General features: G+C 39.2%; 2 protein-coding genes across 2 annotated transcripts in view; both read right to left on the bottom strand.

Annotated features, from left to right (window-relative positions):
- Positions 1–2,663: 2,663 nt before the first annotated feature.
- Positions 2,664–9,464, bottom strand: LOC310662095 (vomeronasal type-2 receptor 26-like; the record flags this gene model as incomplete). The annotated part of the gene is made up of 6 exons (XM_083408864.1): positions 2,664–3,919; positions 5,059–5,185; positions 6,262–6,489; positions 6,856–7,713; positions 8,425–8,734; positions 9,247–9,464. 6 exons carry the CDS (start codon positions 9,462–9,464, stop codon positions 3,009–3,011), a joined length of 2,652 nt encoding a protein of 883 aa, XP_083264990.1. The 3' UTR covers positions 2,664–3,008.
- Positions 9,465–11,470: 2,006 nt separating this feature from the next.
- Positions 11,471–18,749, bottom strand: part of LOC310662094 (vomeronasal type-2 receptor 26-like) — a gene marked incomplete at both ends in the record, with an annotated part of 371,804 nt that continues 364,525 nt past the window's right edge. Inside the window, 4 exons of the mRNA XM_083408863.1 lie at positions 11,471–12,372; positions 13,392–13,518; positions 14,635–14,862; positions 15,228–16,085. Coding sequence (XP_083264989.1) covers positions 11,471–12,372; positions 13,392–13,518; positions 14,635–14,862; positions 15,228–16,085 — 2,115 coding nt within the window. The remainder of the gene's footprint in view (positions 12,373–13,391; positions 13,519–14,634; positions 14,863–15,227; positions 16,086–18,749) is intronic.

Here is an 18,749-nt window from a genome sequence, read left to right as displayed (position 1 = left end):
AAACCGCTCTCTTGAAATTCCACAGGCACTCACACCCTTAAATGGCAAATGTAGAAGAAAATACTATGGGTACTACAGAGGCCCCGCAAGGTACTACAGAGGACCCGCAAGTGGATTAAAAACCTGTTCGTAGCACCGTAAAAGCAAATAAAAAAATCAGTACCCTGTTACCTTGGTTGTCGAACTTAATGTGTTCCAGGAGCCCATTCTGCTTCTGAAACATTCAACAACCAAGGCTCAATGGTCGGCAAGCCTCATTGAGAAAAAAGAGAAACATGATCCAAGGGAAAAGGGAGAGAGTGCACCTCTCCTTGTGTATATATGGCCCGGCAAAGGCAAATGGGAGGAGGGGAGGCTGAGGAGGGGTGGTCCTGCTTGCCCCCAAATCTGTTGCAGGCAGGGGAAGTGACTGGGATCCAGGATCATCCAACCTCGTGAAGGGGGTGAGTCGTTGATGGCAGGGAGGGGAAGGAAGGGCGCGCCCCCACGCAGCTCCATGGAATGAGAGGGGGCAAATTCCACTTCCAAAATCTGGGAGCCTCCCTCTTGAATTCCTAGCCAGGCTTTTGGACCCCTGCTGCATCCATAAGGAAGATGGAGGGAGGAAGGGATCCAGATCTGTGCGGTTGTGGGAACTTATGTCCAAAAAGAACCTGTGGTGGCAGGAAGGAGGATTGAGAGGAGATGCCATCTGACACACACCTGCCCCTGCCCCATAATTAAAACTGAAATGGTTAGTGTGGCAAGGCACATTGAGAAAAAAGGGAAACATTTGGAAATGGAAGCAGTTGCTTCCGGGTAGTTAGAGTTTGGGAGCCAAAAGTTTCAGCTTCCGAGATGTTTGGTTTCCAAGGTTCCACTGCACTGCACTGTAAAATAAGGTGAAAGCAATGAATGACATTAGAATTAATTGCACAACAGTCTCAAGCTCACAAATTGGCAATAAAACATTTTTGGGTTCCGTTTTACCATATGACTGTTCCAGCAGCAATATTGTAAAAACCAATTTTTATAACGTCGTGAATTTAAGTCACACTTAAAATTTTCATGGTCAGAATTTCGGGGGGGGGGGGGCGACTGCGGCTTATATTTGGGCCAATACGGTAAGTCATAGGGCTCCCTCTTCTGGTGGTTTACCCTTAGTTTGACCCCGTGCAGACGGGCGGGAGTCAATATATAGTTGGGCTTCAGCAAATGCCTAAGCCAAACCACTCACATCTGTAAACAATAAAGTTGTTGCCTGTTTTAGTCCCTTAACCTAAATACACGTGTCTCTGTGTTAACAACAACAACAATTTATTATTTATACCCCGCCCATATGGTTGGGTTTCCTCAGCCACTCTGGGCGGCTTCCAACAAAAAGATTAAAAATACATTAAAACATCAGCCATTAAAAACTTCCCTAAACAGGGTTTATTAAACAATAGGGAACTACAGGACACGGGGCCTTGGCATTTAAAGCATGAGACTTAATCTCAGGGGTCTTGGTTTGAGCCCCATGTTGGGCAAACGATTCCAGCATTGTAGGGGAATGGACTAAATAACCCTTGTGGTGTGGTCCCTTCCAGCTCTACAATTCTAAGATTCCTCAGAAAATCCCCAGAACTCTACTCAAAGACTGCCCTTCCACCTCCTAGGGCAGTCCCTACAGGACAAAAGGGGTTGTGCTCTGGGCACTCTAAAGGGGACTTCAATACTCAAATTATATAAGGGGTCAGCGAATTATAATGTGAATGGAGGTGATTCAGGGTGATTTTGCTGGAAGTTAAAAGCTTCATTTAACTTTTTTAGTTTTATTTATTTAAAAACCAATATGGGATGGGGGCTTCCCGGAGCTCTTTAACACCTTTTCATTGTTATGCTTTTTGGAGGATGGCCCTTTCCAGTAGATATGAAGTGGCTAATGCTATGCTAAGAATATGTGTAAGAAGGAAAACACAGGAATCTCTGAAAGTTGCTATATTTTGCTTCTCCCAGTTCCTCCAGTATAAAATGTTGGTATAACTATTTTGATTAATATGCTATTATACAAAATATGTTTACTGTACAGTTTAATGATTGGTGTTCAGATGACATTGATTTACTGCGCATTGTAATTAGTAAAGGTAAAGGTACCCCTGCCCGTATGGGCCAGTCTTGACAGACTCTAGGGTTGTGCGCCCATCTCACTCAAGAGGCCGGGGGCCAGCGCTGTCCGGAGACACCTCCGGGTCACGTGGCCAGCACGACATCACTGCTCTGGCGAGCCAGAGCATTGCATTGTAAATACATGGGGTTATATCGTATCATGGGGACGCGGGTAGCGCTGTGGGTAAAACCTCAGCGCCTAGGAATTGGTCGCCTAGGAATTGGTCGGCGGTTCGAATCCCCGCGGCGGGGTGCGCTCCTGCTACTCGGTCCCAGCGCCTGCCAACCTAGCAGTTCGAAAACACCCCCGGGTGCAAGTAGATAAATAGGGACCACTTACCAGCGGGAAGGTAAACGGCGTTTCCGTGTGCAGCTCTGGCTCGCCAGAGTAGCTTTGTCACGCTGGCCACGTGACCCGGAAGTGTCTCCGGACAGCGCTGGCCCCCGGCCTCTAGAGTGAGATGAGCGCACAACCCTATAGTCTGTCAAGACTGGCCCGTATGGGCAGGGGTACCTTTACCTTTACCTTTATATCGTATCATTGGTTTTGTACTTAAGTCATTTGGGCGAATAATGCCAGCACTGATCATGTGTATGTGTATAGATATTTGTTCTAAACCATTTAAATGCTTTGGACCCACACAAGGAGGAATCATCAGAGTTGATAATTGTGCCCTCATTCTAGTTAGGATTCCACTGCACAGTTAAACAGAATTGTTTTAGCAGACCAAAGTGAGAACCAAGTTGAAATGGAATGCATATAAGAATTTAAGGACAGATGTTTGCTCAAGCAAGTAGACATCACCAGTTTCTTATAAAATCCCTCCCACCAGCATTTCAAATGAACTACAGACAAAAGCAGAAAAAAACCAAATATGCACTCATGTTCTTTTACTTTTTTTGCCGATTAGTTGTTCCCTGGTGTTCAGCTCAGGTCTGAATATAATAATGTAACATTTAGGGGAAAAGATGCAACCCAGTAATCCAGCACCAGAGGACAAGATGGAAAAGATCTCCACAGCTACCATATATTTTCCTTTGGTGCTCAGATAAGTGGAAACAAAGGACAACCAAACACTACAAAACACCAGCAAGCTGAAAGTGATAAATTTGGTCTCATTGAAACTGTCAGGTAGCTTCCTGGCAAGGAAAGCCAAGATGAAGCTGACAATGGCCAACAAACCCATATAGACTAAGACACCATAAAACATGGCAACTGAACCCTCATTACATTCAAGTATGATTTCCCCATGCAGCGAGTGCATATCTGTATCTGGGAATGGAGGGGATGTACTTAACCAAAGAGTACCTATGCAAGCCTGAATACAGGAGCAAAAAAGGACAATAGAATTTGCCAGCCTTTTCCCTATCCATTTCCTCATCCTGGATCCTGGTTTGGTTGCCATAAATGCCAGAAGCACAGTAATGGTTTTTGCCAAAACACTGGAAAGGGCCACAGAAAAGATGATGCTAAAAGTGATTTGTCGGAGAAGGCAGGTGACCTTTCCAGGCTGACCAATGAAGAGAAAGGAGCAAAGGAAACAAAGCAGGAGGGAGATGAGGAGGATGTAAGTGAGAGTCCGATTGTTGGCTTTGACTATGGGAGTGTTATTGTGCTTTATAAAAGTCCCAAGTACTAATGTTGTGATCAGAGAGAAGATAATGGTCAAGATAATGGTCAAGAGTCCTAAATCTTCTTTATAAGAGAGGTAGCTTGGGACCTTGGGAATGCATTGGGTTTGGCCACTGTTGGAATACTCATCTTCTGGACATTTCACACAGGTATCCATATCTAAAATAAAGGAAGAGCTGTTTAAATATTTCTGACATTGATCAATATATAGTTAAAGCATTGGTTCTTAACCTTTTCAGGGTTATAGACCTCCTTAAGGATCATAGAAGCTGTAGTGCAGGATTATCAAATTGGAGAAAACATATTGGTGAAATTATCCTCAAAATGTAGGTGATATTATCATCAGTTTGTGTAAAATAAACTCCAAGACTAAGTTTCCATGAGTGCAGGCTTTTCAGTGTTTCTGAGGAACAAATGTTTCACAACGAGGGCTCACATCTGATATTGGATATGCAGAAAGATTATAAAAATCTATTAAATGAAACAATATTAAAAGCACAGTATCTTTCTGAAATGCCAGAAGATGCACTAGGAAAAGGTTATCTTGGATATCGGAAATGGAAAGTTCTTGGAATGACAGTCAGTGACTATGGAACTACCTGGAAAGGCATTGTGGCATTTGCCCTCCTAGGTGTGTGACATCATACTGGGTTCATAAGGAAAGAGTTAACTAATTGTAAAATGACTAACCAATGGGAACCCAAGTCTGGAGTTAAGAGTTACAGTTAGAGTTGTTGAGAAGACAGTCTGGAGTTAGAAGAGACAGAGAGGATAAGTCTGTGGGTTGGGCTAGTCTGATGTGAGAGAGTGAGAGATTTTGTTAAGAGGAGTCAGTCAATCAGTTGAGATAATCAGTCAGAAGGTATTAGAAAGGTATAGGCCAGTAAAGAAACTAGAGTTAAGATACTGACAGGAATATTATCTGAGAAATCATAAACTTGTTAATGTTTATAAAATAAACTTGTTTTTTTGGTTCACATTTTAACAACTGTCTGGACTCAGTGTTTTACCCGAGAGTAAGGGGTTGGTGGCAGCAGGGAAGTGAGCACAGTGGTGGCACAGGGATCAATAGACCGTTAAACGTCCGGGGACCTTTGTGATCGCCACAGGCATCCTTACCCCAACCCTTTGAGGTTGCTTAGACTGAGAGATAGTGATGAACACAAATTTACTCAGTCCCACACTCTTTGAAACTCTTAAAAATTAATAGTTATGTTTTTAATTTTTGTTTAAAATTTTGCATTGCAAGATACCTCCATATGCATTCAAGAGGTTACACTTAATGGTGTAACTCCCACCTTTATACTTAGATATCATCCCTTCTGGACATGGAGTACAATCATAGCAGCAAAATTTCTCTCCTTCCTTCTTTTTCCTACTGTACCCAGGATAGCAGTAGTCATTGCACACAGAAAGTGGAAGCACCTGTACAGAAACACTAAAGAGAGATTAGTAATGAGAGCATAAGAGATCACACACAAAAGCAGGTTTGGAGAAGAAAGGACAACTCCCAAGTTAGACCAGGGAGGGTTCACCTCTCTGGTGTTGTCTAGTTAAGATTTACGTGTGGAGAGGACTTTGTATGTTTCATTTTCTGTTCCAGTTTTTTGTTTTTGTTTTCATTGGCTAGATTGTGTCCTTGAACTTTTATATTGCCACCTCACTGCAACTACAGAAAGATGTATGTTTGGTAGCATACATAGAACCTATAGTTTTGAAATAGGTGGATATACCTCCCTAAAATATGGAAATATCTATTAAAATGAAAAGGGTCCATTAAAGTTAATACAGTGATACCTTTGTATGTTTCATTTTCTGTTCCAGTTTTTTGTTTTTGTTTTCATTGGCTAGATTGTGTCCTTGAACTTTTATATTGCCACCTCACTGCAACTACAGAAAGATGTATGTTTGGTAGCATACATAGAACCTATAGTTTTGAAATAGGTGGATATACCTCCCTAAAATATGGAAATATCTATTAAAATGAAAAGGGTCCATTAAAGTTAATACAGTGATACCTCGGGTTACATGCGCTTCAGGTTACATACGCTTCAGGTTACACACTCCGCTAACCCAGAAATAGTGCTTCAGGTTAAGAACTTTGCTTCAGGATAAGAACAGAAATAGGGCTTCGGCGGCATGGCAGCAGCAGGAGGCCCTGTTAGCTAAAGTTGTGTTTCAGGTTAAGAACAGTTTCAGGTAAAAACGGACCTCTGGAATGAATTAAGTACTTAACCTGAGGTACCACTGTATGTAGCCCCTTAACCCGAAATCTATTCATGAAATAAACAATTTATTTATTTATTAGGGGAGATGTAAAAAGAGCATATAATAGGAATTCATGAAAATTTGAACTAGAATATAATAATGTTTTCACAAAGGTTAATGAAATAATAAAACATCCTGTGGGATTTCACAAAAAATAAAGTTGAAATGTAGTTAGATGCCTTCAAATCCTTTGAATTTTTTTAGTGAAAACATTCCACAGAACTGTGTCTCACCTGATTAAAAACTTTATGCCACACAATTTGATCATTATTTATGCTTAACTCTTTTCCTAAAGGTGCACGAGGGTCGAATTTTCCAACTTTGATCCTAAACAACGAACCATTCGGAGAAATAATCCAGTTTGTTACATCAAAACCTGTAACTAATTCTCCATTATAATCAAAACACACTAAAGCCCCAGCACTATTGTTGAACAACATGGTCCTTAGAAAATGATGGACCTAGATAGAAAGAAAGTATCAACAAAGCAACGACTGTTTCAAAATACTTCAACAATGTATGCGGCCACTTCATCTATTGGGCACTCATGTCTTATTATTGAACTGTAAGCCTTAAATGATTATTTGATATTTATAATGATCATTACTTTCCATATGCACCAAGTTGGTGGGTGACTATGAACTGAAATAACAATATTTTATCATGGGATCACTACTACTTATCATAATGGATTTCCAAAAGGGGGAAAAACCTGAAAGGAAATGAAAACCACCACAGGCACACAAATTGTATCATGCGCACTTAGAATTCATTGTGCTTCCTGAAGAAAACATAGTTTTTTAAAAAAAATGTTTGGTTGTAATTACCTGCCATGATTGCACATTCTGAAAAAACAGTTCCTGTTGTTCTCCCAGCTTCCTACTTTTGGAACTGGATTTGTAAACGGCTTGCAAAGCATGAGCCACAGCATAGACAGCATTGTAGACATTGTAGCTGTGGCCAGTCATTTCCATTTCAAACAAGGTACCAGGAAGACTCTCTAGCTTCTCTTCTCCAGAGCAGTATTTCCTTTCCTGATGATGCCCATTAGCCATTTGTAATGAACAGTTGAATGCCTGTTCCCAAAAGTCCTTGATAAAACCATCTCCTTGGGCCCATGAAGGTCTTAGCATCTGAAGGAAATTTTGAAATCCCAAGGGCTGATTTGAGTGAACTGTGAAGGATATGGAACCATGGAAGGTTTGTAAATCCCAAATCTTTTGAATAGAGTGTGATGCAAAATCCCAGTGGGATGTAATAATCCACACTTTACCCAGAGGGGGCAAGTTCACGAAGGGTATTACAAAAACTAGTGCTCTTAGAACTTGAAAGGATGGAGGTTCCCCATATACAAAAAATACATTGGCTTTTGTTTCAAACATAATGAGATAGGTATCCATGTTCTTTAAAAACCAGTCTAGCATCTCATCCATATAACTCCATTTTGGTATATTTACTATAAAGTCATAACAGATGCCATTCTGGGTAAGCATTGGCACTATTGTCTGTAAAAACCTGTTTCCTTTGTCATCATCCACGGCAAAAAGCCCAACCCAGGTCCATCTGAAATGCTGAAGTAACTGCACAATTCCCTTGTGCTGCTGGGCTTCATTGGGGACCATCTGGTACAAGAATGGGAATAGCATTTTTGCACTTTGTAGAGGTAAAAATGATCCATAAGTGAGCTGTAATAAAATCCATGAATATTTCTAAGATGGATTACAAGAAAATAGTAAATCAATATGTTTCAGTTGGTAATAGTAAATCAATATGTTTCAGTTGTAAGCAATCTAGTTCAATATCCTTTTGAAAGCCAGAATCACAGTTTCTGCAACAAATGGCTGTTTGATTTGTCCTATCATTGAAGTAATTTTACTTCAGTTGTTGAATCTTAAACAAGTACCACATTTGGGGCAGCACAAAATGAATCTTTGACCTCTTCTATGTGGCAACTGTTTAAGTCTTTGAAGTGTTTTGCAATGTTGCACCTTGAACTCATTTTCAAGAGACACATTTCTTTCACCCTTTCCTATATGATATGTTTTCCATATTCTGGCCATATTTACTGGCCTCCTATTAACCCATTTTGAAATTAATGCATTCTTATTTAAGTGTGCCAATTGTGATGGGAAACAGTATTCAACATATGGCCTTACTAGTGCAAAAGGAAGCATAATTGAAATTTTTGGAGATTTGAAAACAATGGGTTGTATCCAGTTAAATGTACATCCAGTTAGTTGTGTTGAATAATTTGACTGAGTGCATTTTAAGAATATTAGTATTGAATCCAGCTCCTTGGTTCTTTCAATTCAGCCTAAACTTTAATTTATCTGTTTACAGTCACATCACAAAGCTCACATATATCTAATGTCCATACCCCTATGCACATAGATTACCTGTGGAGTCTTGTAAATTGCTGAAATGGTGGCCACATTGGCAGAGATTCCAGAGAGGCATCCTCCAACAATAGCTATCAGTTTGTTCTGATTTTGACACTTGAAGTTAGGAGAAAATATTTGCTGTTTTGAAAGCAGGCTTAGAGTGGCCTTATAGGTCATCCTAGCAGAGTAGTAGCTATTGAGAATGTGGAATCCCAGAGAAATGTTTGGTAAGATGTTGGGGTTCTCATTTATCTCTTTTATAGCAAAGGCTAAGGCCAGGATGTGCTGGTAGTTCTTGGGCACTGAACTGTAATGTAGGTTACAGCTATTTAATAAAACAACAGTGACAAAAGCAATAAAAACACATTTGTATTCTTTATTTGTCATCTGTTTGTGTTCAAGTCTGCAGTGAAACTGGTACCCTTAGAAGAAAACAAACTCAAAGTAAAAGTAAAATGAAAATGAAATACCATGTGTGGGGTAAAGATGGAGGTGAAGGATGAGGGAGCAAAAAGTCTTGAAAAATAAGAATTAGTGTGGCCAAAAAATGCATAACAGCATATTTCTTGATGAGGTAACTCTGCAGAGGAAAAGAGAAATGCACTAGATCCATTCATTTCACTGTCACTTGGGAGGGAAAGCTTATTAATGCCTTGTGCTTAGCAATGTTATCAGGAAGGTAAAATATTTATTAACAACTCCCAGCATTGACAAAATATCATTTTTTAAAACACCCACCATAAATAAATGCAATATTCCTCAAATATGTGTTCCTTGTAATTAGGGTCTGAACATATTACAAAAAAATGAGGAGAGAAGAGGGAGATGGTGTCTTACATAGGTTCATGAGTCACAATATGTGTAGGCTGCTCCAAGAGAGAAAGTAAATCATAGAGATAGAAGACTTGAGAAACAATCCCACCAATCACAAAGTCCCCTGGCTGGAAAAATTCATGAGGAATAGAGAGCAGATCATCACGAATGCTGCAATTAATAAAATGTGACTTGCATACAGCATGACACAGCAGTATAAGCAGCAACACCATCAACGTCATGATCCTGTTGGCAAAACCACCCATTCAAATGTTGGTTTTGAAAGTCTCCATGGCTACAGCCACAATTGAAGGGTGGATAATACTCTGGCTGCATAGATTTACAACTTTGTCTGTTATGGATGTGGGTGCCAGTACCAATTTTTTCTAGTTCAGGGTTTCTAAAATTGCTGTTTGTGGACTACCAGTGGTGTGCATGCTTCGTTCAGGCTGTCCACAGTATGTCTGTAACAAATAATTATTATCTGAATTCTATAGAATTCAAGCTGGAATACAATAAAATAGAGATTTCAAAATAAAAGAAGTGGCCCATGCTTTGGGGGGGGGTGTCTACTGTCCTAGTTATATTGTCCCTCTGTTTTTTCGCTTTGAGGTGGGTCAAGAATAAGTTAGTGGAATGTGACTCCCGCTGATTTTGGTGGGTCTCATGCAATCTAGATCCTAGTCTCCTCCCTTTACTTTGATGGTGGTGGGTTTTTTTGTTTTTTAAGAAAAAATATATCTGCTTGTGGAAATATATCCTAACATATAAGTGAGAGATTTTTTAACAGAAGAGTGACAGAGCCCTGCCTCTACCTAGATCTAATTCTGAAGAATACAAGTGTTTTATAGCTTTTCTTCAGACACTTGCTAACATGTGCTGAATGTCAATTGCATAAACCAGCAATTTTGACAGGTGTGATTATCATTCCCCAGTGTGTTATTGACTTTTGAAGTTCTATCATGCATAACAAAACTGTTAGAAGATTCCCCCCCTTCTTTTTTCTCTGAATCATACACAGATTATTTTTTCCCTTTGACGGAAAATAAGTAGCTAGTCTTGTATAGCTGGTAGATCCAGATCTGACCAGTACCAAGGTCAGCTTCATCCATGGGTCATTCATATTTGAGATAACTGGAAAGCCTGGTCTGGGTAAAGTGAGAGTCACAATTTGTTGTGCTGATAGATACAGTTCTCTTAACAGATCATTTCTAACTATTGTTTGACCCATTTCCTTTTACTGGTATTTAATTTAATTAATAAGATTCTTTATTAATGCAGTACTTAAAATGTTCGTGATGTTACCTTAAAGCAGGGGGGGAGTTGTGCGTTCCTCTTCTCTATCAATGCCTTGCACCTATCATGGCTGCTCTACCCCTTCACATGGCAGGGAGGAGAAGGAAGGTGAATCATTCCAACTGAAATAACGTCCGGCCCCTACATCCTTTGCAGTCTTTGGGGTTTCTTTCCTCTCTGAATTACTTCTCCTGAGAAAAATCCCCAGAACTCTACTTAAAGAAAGTTCTTCCACCTCATATGGCAATATGTAAAGGGCAAATGTGATTGCGCTCTGGATACGCCAAAGAAGATTTTGAGTACAGCTCATATTATAGGAACTGTCACTGAAAATTGATGTCAATTGAAGCGATTAATGGTTATTTTACTGAAAGATAAACAATCCATTTCATGATTGTTATTATTTGTAAATTCACTATGGGTTGTGGGCTTCCCAGAGCTCTTCCCAGAGCTTTTTAATTGATTTTGTACTTTTAAATCACTTAAAAGTCATTTGAGCCACTGATCATATGTATGTGAACACGAACACACAGTAGTTTCCTCTGGGGGACGCAGGGGAACATTTTGTGAATCTAAGTTTGGCCTCATTGAGGGACAGGATTTCACTATGAATAGAAAAATGAGAGTACCCCTAAACATTTCACACAGGCAGAGAGAGAGAGATTTGTTCCTAGTAATTTAAATGTTTGGGACCAGCACAAGAATGAATCATACAAGTTTGAAAATTACATACACATTCCATCTAGGATTCAAATGCAAGGGATGCTAGCAAACTTAAGTGAGAACCAAATATAAATGCAATGTTTCTGGCCAAACTCTACATACAAGAATTTAAGGACAGATGTTTGCTTAAGCAAGGACCCATGAACGAATTCTTATGACATCCCTCCCACCAGCATTTCCAATGAACTGCATACACAAACAAACAAAAAACAGATGCATTCATGTTCTTTTACTTTTTTCTGCTGATTAGTATTTCCCTGGTGTTCAGCTCAGGTCTGAATATAATAATGTAGCATTTTGGGGAAAAGATGCAAGCTAGTAATCCAGCACCAGAAGACAAGATGGAAAAGATCTCCACAGCTACCATATATTTTCCTTTGGTGCTCAGATAGGTGGGAACAAAGGACAACCAAACACTACAAAACACCAGCAAGCTGAAAGTGATAAATTTGGTCTCATTGAAACTGTCAGGTAACTTCCTGGCCAGGAAAGCCAAGATGAAGCTGACAATGGCCAACAAACCCATATAGACTAAGACACCATAAAACATGGCCACTGAACCCTCATTACATTCAAGTATGATTTCCCCATGCAGTGAGTGCATATCCGTATCTGGGAATGGAGGGGATGTACTTAACCAAAGAGTACCTATGCAAGCCTGAATAAATGAGCAGAAAAGGACAATAGCATTTGCCAGCCTTTTCCCTATCCATTTCCTCATACTGGATCCTGGTTTGGTTGCCATGAATGCCAGAAGCACAGTAATGGTTTTTGCCAAAACACTGGAAAGGGCCACAGAAAAGATGATGCTAAAAGTGATTTGTCGGAGAAGGCAGGTGACCTTTACAGGCTGACCAATGAAGAGAAAGGAGCAGAGGAAACAAAGCAGGAGGGAGATGAGAAGGATGTAGGTGAGATTCCGATTGTTGGCTTTGACTATGGGAGTGTTATTGTGCTTCATAAAAGTCCCAAATACTAATGTTGTGATCAGAGAGAAAGAAGTAGTGAAGATAACTAAGATGAGCCCTAAATCTTCTTCATAAGAGAGGTAGCTTGGGACCTTGGGAATGCATTGGGTTTGGTCATGGTTGGGATACTCATCTTCTGGACATTTCACACAGGCAGCCATATCTGAAATAAAAGAGAAGCTGTTTAAATATTGCAGATATTGATCAATGTAGAGCTAAAGCATTGGTTCTTACCTTTTTGGGGTGCATGTCACAGAACTTTTATATAATCTCTTCATAAAAATATTCACAGAAAGACATAAACAGAAAATTTTGCATTCAATTTATATAATTGCTTTCAAAATTCCCTTTTGTCACATAGACATAATCTGAAAATAGTCTACAATGTGTCATGTTATTTCATGCAGCTGTAAAACATTGGGTTGCTCTGTTATGCTGACAATGTATTTTGTCCGTTGTTTGAAATATTATTCCTAAATTAATGATGACAGAAACTGTATTGCAAGATTATCAAAGGGGAGAAACAATGATGGTGAATTTATCCTGAAATGTTGGTGATATTATCACCATGTTGTGTAATATAAACTCGAAGGCTGGGATTCAACTAGTGCAGGCTTTTGAGTGTTCTTGAGGAATGAATGTTTCACAATGAGTTATCACATCTGATACTGAATATGCAGAAAGTAGAAATGTTCTTTATTATGTATTTATTTAAATTATTTTTTCTCTGGTCTTCATTATTAATCTAATTTAAAAGTAAAAAAAACATGTTGTCATAAGATTCTATTTTAAAAAAATATATAACTAAATGTAACTAAAAACAAACTATATTCTTGAAATGCCAGATGGTCAAGAAGGAAAAGGGTCTTCTGGATACCATATTGAAACTTCACATTTCAAGGTTGGAAAGATCTAGGAAAGTCTTTTTCATTAACTGTGGAACTACTTGAAAAGGGGTCTTCATATCCACCCTGTCAGGTTGCTTTGACTGACAGATAGTGATGGACACAAATTCAGCCAGTCCCATACTCTTCAAAACTCTTAAAATATAATAGTTAGGGATTTTTCTTTTTTGTTTACATTTTTTCATTGCAAACTACCTTCATAAGCATTCAAAGTGTTACACTTTATGTTTTGTTATGGAAATGCAAATAAGATAGTTGTGTCCGTTATTCCTCCCACCTTTATACTTAGAGACCATTCCTTCTGGACATGGAGCACAATCATAGCAGCAAAATTTCTCTCCCTCCTTCTTTTTCTTGCTGTAGCCAGGATAGCAGCCGACATTGCACACAGAAATGGGTAGCACCTGTACAGAACCAATAAAGAAAGGGTAAGAGATCATTGAAAAAAGGAGGTTGGGAGAAGAAACGGAAGCTCCAGGTTAGAGCTGGGAGGGTTCACTTTTCTCTGTGTTGTCAAGTTAAGATTTACTTGTGGAAGAGGACTTTTTGTGCTTCTCTCTCACACATACTTTTGCTTTCATTTAGGTTAGGTTTTTTATTGTATTGTTATATATCCCTCAGCTGCTGTGGGAAAACCAGGAAATCCCGTTTTGTCACACATGAGCACAGTGGCCATTGAGATCTCACCCTTAAAAAAGTGCTTTTTCAGGGCCATGATCTCACGCGGATCATGTGACTCACATGGGAGCATGGCCCTGGAAGATGGCACCCTAGTTTTACAGCGTGCTGAGGGGTATGTTGTATTAATAAAAGGGGAAAAAGGAGATTGTTTCAGTTGCTGAGGAACTGAGAGGTTGGGCATTAGATTTTGTTCTACTCACATAAATGTACATTTTGCATTGGAATGAAGAACCTCTGGCTCACTAGCAGGCAACCCTCCCCAGGTCACATCGCCCAAGTGCTTTCCCCTGGCTACAATGTCTTCTTGAACTCTCATAATGTCTCAGCATGGCCTTTTCAGAGAGATGTTTATTTGGTAGTATATGTAGAAACTTATAATTTTTAAATAGGTGGCTATAGTTCTCTTAATGCCCTAAATAAGGAAATATCTATGAAAATGAAAAGAGTCCCTTAAAGATAATACCTAGCCCCCTTTCCTGAAATCAGTTCATGAAATAAGTTATTTATTTATTGGGACAGGGAAAAAAAACCATATACAGAGGTACCTTAGGTTACATACTCTTCAGGTTACATACACTTCAGGTTACAGGCTCCGCTAACCCAGTTTCAGTTTAAGAACAGACCTCTGGAATGAATTAAGTACGTAACCAGGGGTACCACTGTAACAGGAATTCAACCAAGTTAGAACAGGAATATAATAATGTTTTTGAAAAGATTCATGAAATAATAAAACATCCTATGGGGTTTTATGAAAACTAAAGTTGACAGGTAGTTAGATGACTTCAATGCCTTTGAAAAAATTGAGTCAAAACATCAAATGCCACAGAGCTGTGTCTCACCTGATTAAAAACTTTATGCCACACAATTTGATCATCATTTATGCTTAATTCTTTTCCTAAAGGTGCCTGAGGATCCAGTCTTCCAACTTTGACCCTAAACAATGAACCATTCGGGGAAATAATCCAGTTTGTTACATCAAAACCTGTAACTAACTCTCCATTATAATCAAAACACACTGAGTCCCCAGCACTATTCTTGAACAAAATGGACCTTAGAAAATGATGGACCTAGGTAGAAAGACAGTATCAACAAAGTTAAGACTGTTTCAAAACTCTTCAACATTGTATGTGGTGACTTCATCCATTGGACAATCTTGTTTTGTTCTTGAATTAGAAACTTTATATGATTATTTGATATTTTTAATTATCATTACTTTCCTTAATCTCCAGGTTGGTGGGTGATTTTGAATTGAAATAACAATATTTTATCATGGGATCATCAATACGTATTATAATGGATTGCCAAAAGGAGAAGAAAAACATGAAAGGCAATGAAAACCAATAGTGGCACAGGAATTGTATCATGCACACATAAAATGCCCTATTTTTCTGGATGAAAACGTAGACTTTTAAAAATGTTCAATTGTAATTACCTGCCATGGTTGCACATTCTGAAAAAACAGTTCCTGTCTTTCTCCCAACTTTCTACCTTTGGAACTGGATTTGTAAATGGCTTGCAAAGCATGAGCCACTGCATAGACAGCATTGTAGACATTGTAGCTGTGACCAGTCATTTCCATTTCAAACAAGGTACCAGGAAGACTCTCCACCTTCTCTCCTCCAGAGCAGTATTTCCTTTCCTGATGTTGCACATTAGACATTTGTAAAGAACAGTTGAATGCCTGTTCCCAAAAGTCCTGGATAAAACCATCTCCTTTGGCCCATGAAGGTCTTAGCATCTGAAGGAAATTTTGGAATCCCAATGGCTGATTTGAGTGAACCGTGAAGGATATGGAACCATGGAAGGTTTGTAAATCCCAAATCTTCTGAATAGAGTGTGATGCAAAATCCCAGTGGGATGTAATAATCCACACTTTACCCAGAGGTGGCAAGTCCGCCAAGGGTGCTAGAAACAACATCATTCTTAGAACTTGAAAGGATGGAGGTTCCCCATATACAAAAAATACATTGGCCTTTCTTTCAAAGACAATGATATATGCATCCATGTGCTTAAAAAACCAGTCTAGCATCTCATCCATATAACTCCATTTTGGTATGTTTACTATGAAGTCATAACAGATGCCATTCTGGGTAAGCATTGGCACCATTGTCTGTAAAAACCTATTCCCTTTGTCATCATCCACTGCAAAAAGCCCAACCCAGGTCCATCTGAAATGCTGAAGTAACTGGACAAGTCCTTTGTGCTGGTGGGCTTCATTGGGGACCATCTGGTACAAGAATGGGAATAGCATTTTTGCACTTTGTAGAGGTAAAAATGATCCATAAGTGAGCTGCAATGAAACCCATGAATATTTCTCAAACAGATTACAAGAGAATCGTAAATCTAGTTCAACATCCTTTTGAAAACCAGAATCACAGTTTCTGCAATCAATGTTGGACCTTAAGCAAGTACTACTTTTGCAGCAGTACAGAATGAATCTTTGACCTCTTCTATGTGGCAACAGTTTCAGTCTTTGAAAAGTGTTGCAATATTCTGCCTCAAACTCATTTTCAAGAGCCTGAACATACCAATTACTTTCAACCTTTCCTTATATGATGGGTTTTCCATACTCCTGACCATATTCATTGTTCTCCTCTGAGCCTATTCTGAAATGAGTGCATTCTTATTTAAGTGTGGCAACAGTGGTCAACATGAAGTCTTACTAGCTAAAGCTACATAGATGGGCCTTTAGTACTTTCAATTCAGGCTAATCTTGTATTTATCTATTTACAGCCACATCACAAAATCTCACATAAATCTGCTTTCTGATCAGCTGAAATCTTGGGAGAATGATTTCACATGTGATACTGGTAAGGGGGGGGGGGGTAATTAATTTCACATTTACAGCTAAATCCATTTAAAAAGTATATGAGAATCGAAACAAAGCCATTCTCAAACCAAACAATGTTTATAAACAAGCATATATAATAGGAAAGTAAGAACAAAAATAGGATATCAATGGAAACAGTATAAAAACTTCATTATGTTAGGAGAAATTGCTTGCAAAAATGCACATTAGTCACAGCTGCATACAAAAGTGTGTTTATTAGGAGAAATTAACACATTAAAAACATTAAAATGTGAGTATTTTGTCTAAAGAAATGCAGTTTGCTGCAGAAATGTGCAGAACTGAATTTAGGATTGGGAAATTGGAATCTGAGCAAATCAAAATGGACAGCTCTTTCTACCCCCAGCCTAGTGCCAAGCCATGTTTCCTGCATCCTATGGGTGTGCAAATGGGTGTTATTTGCCTAAACATTTTATTTGTCTCCTTTGATTTCATTTCCCTCCCAAATTTTTCATTGCAATAACATCATTGTGATTTTATTTTGGTGCTCTGCAGTTCTGCCTCTCAGTGATACTAGTTCCCTCAGCCTCAGGCTGTATAAACACCAATTTAGGTAACTTTTTTCCTGCTGCAACCAGGTCACTCAAAGGCTTTCAAAACATCCTATTACTAGTATGTATAGTAGGCTTAGGAATAAGATAGACAGAATGAACTTTAAGCTAAATATTATCTTGTGGTGCTTTTTGAGGGTTTCTGAAGACTCAGAAGACACCATTCCTGACACTAGCCTCTAAGTGGCTTTTACCTTAGGACAATTTCCCTGATTTCAATTCCAGGCAAATATATCCACAGCCCAGTCCAGCTACTGGGGACAATCTGCCCTTTTACTAAGAGCTCCTCTGGTTGTATTTCTGCTTGCTTGGACAGTTTAATCAATTTCAGATACTCAAATACAAGCAAGTATTTACCCTGGGCAGCTTCTCAGATCAACTCAGCCGCTGGCTTCCTACTCCTGATCTGCACCAACGGATTTTAATAACACACTGGGTATTAACATACAGGCCTCAACTTTCCCCTCAATTACTCTCTACCCTTATTTACCACACTGACCTCTTCAGTTCCCTCAACTGTCAAAACTAGAAGTGCAGACTAAATTTTCTTGATCCACGACCCATATAATATAATCTTAAAAGTAATTCCCTCTAGCTACACCGGACACAATGTCTCTATGCAGGCAACATCCCACACTGACTCTGTTCAAGTGAGTTTATGCTGTGATAATGCCTCTTGCCTTCTAGTGGTGAAAATACTGGTGTGTTCTGTGGGTGTAAAAACTGCTTGGTTTTGTGTGTCTGGAATATAATGGAATGTCCATAGGTAAAAGTCACATCTCCTGTTCAATGCCCACTTTCATCTCTGTACTTACACCCCTAGCATTCACCCCTGCAAATTTCTCTTTAGTGAAAAAATGTACCTGCCCATCAGCTGCCCATGATCCAAAAGATCATCAACACTTTTTTCTCCAATCATGGTGGTGTTTACAGCCATATCGCAAAGCTCACAAGTATCTCATTTTCATACCCCTATGCACACAGTTTACCTGTGGTGTCTTGTGGATTGCTGAAATGATGGCCACATTGGCAGAGATTTCAGAGACACATCCTCCAACAACAGCGACCAGTTTGTTCTGATTTTGACATTTGAAGTTCGGAGAAAATCTTTGTTGTTTAGAAAGCAAGCTCAGGGTGGCCTTATAGGTCATGCTAGCAGTGTAGCTATTAAGAATGTGGAATCCCAGAGAAATGTTTGGTAAGATATTGGGGTTCTCATTTATCTCTTTTACAGCAAAGGCTAAGGCCAGGATGTGCTGGTAGTCCTTAGGCACCGAACTGCAATGTAAGTTACAGCTTTTTAATAAAACAACAGTGACAGAAGCAATGAAAAACACATTTGTATTCTTCATCCCTCATCCACATCCATTCAAGACTGCTGTGAAGCTAAAAGGTAACAAACTCAAAATGAAATGAAAATAAAGTATCTCAGTTGAGCAACTAAATGCTCAAATTGTTTTGGGATCATACTTTTTGTTAACAAACTGCTGTCTGCTGTTGCTGTAGTATTTCCCATTGTCTACAAGCAACAATGGCAACCAGGTAAACAAGCTGT

This window comes from Podarcis tiliguerta (genome assembly GCF_965153285.1).
Source record: "Podarcis tiliguerta genome assembly, chromosome: 13".
NCBI lineage: Eukaryota > Metazoa > Chordata > Lepidosauria > Squamata > Lacertidae > Podarcis > Podarcis tiliguerta.
The sequence above is the reverse complement of the archived record's forward strand: the minus strand, read 5'-3'. Positions and strand labels throughout refer to the sequence as shown.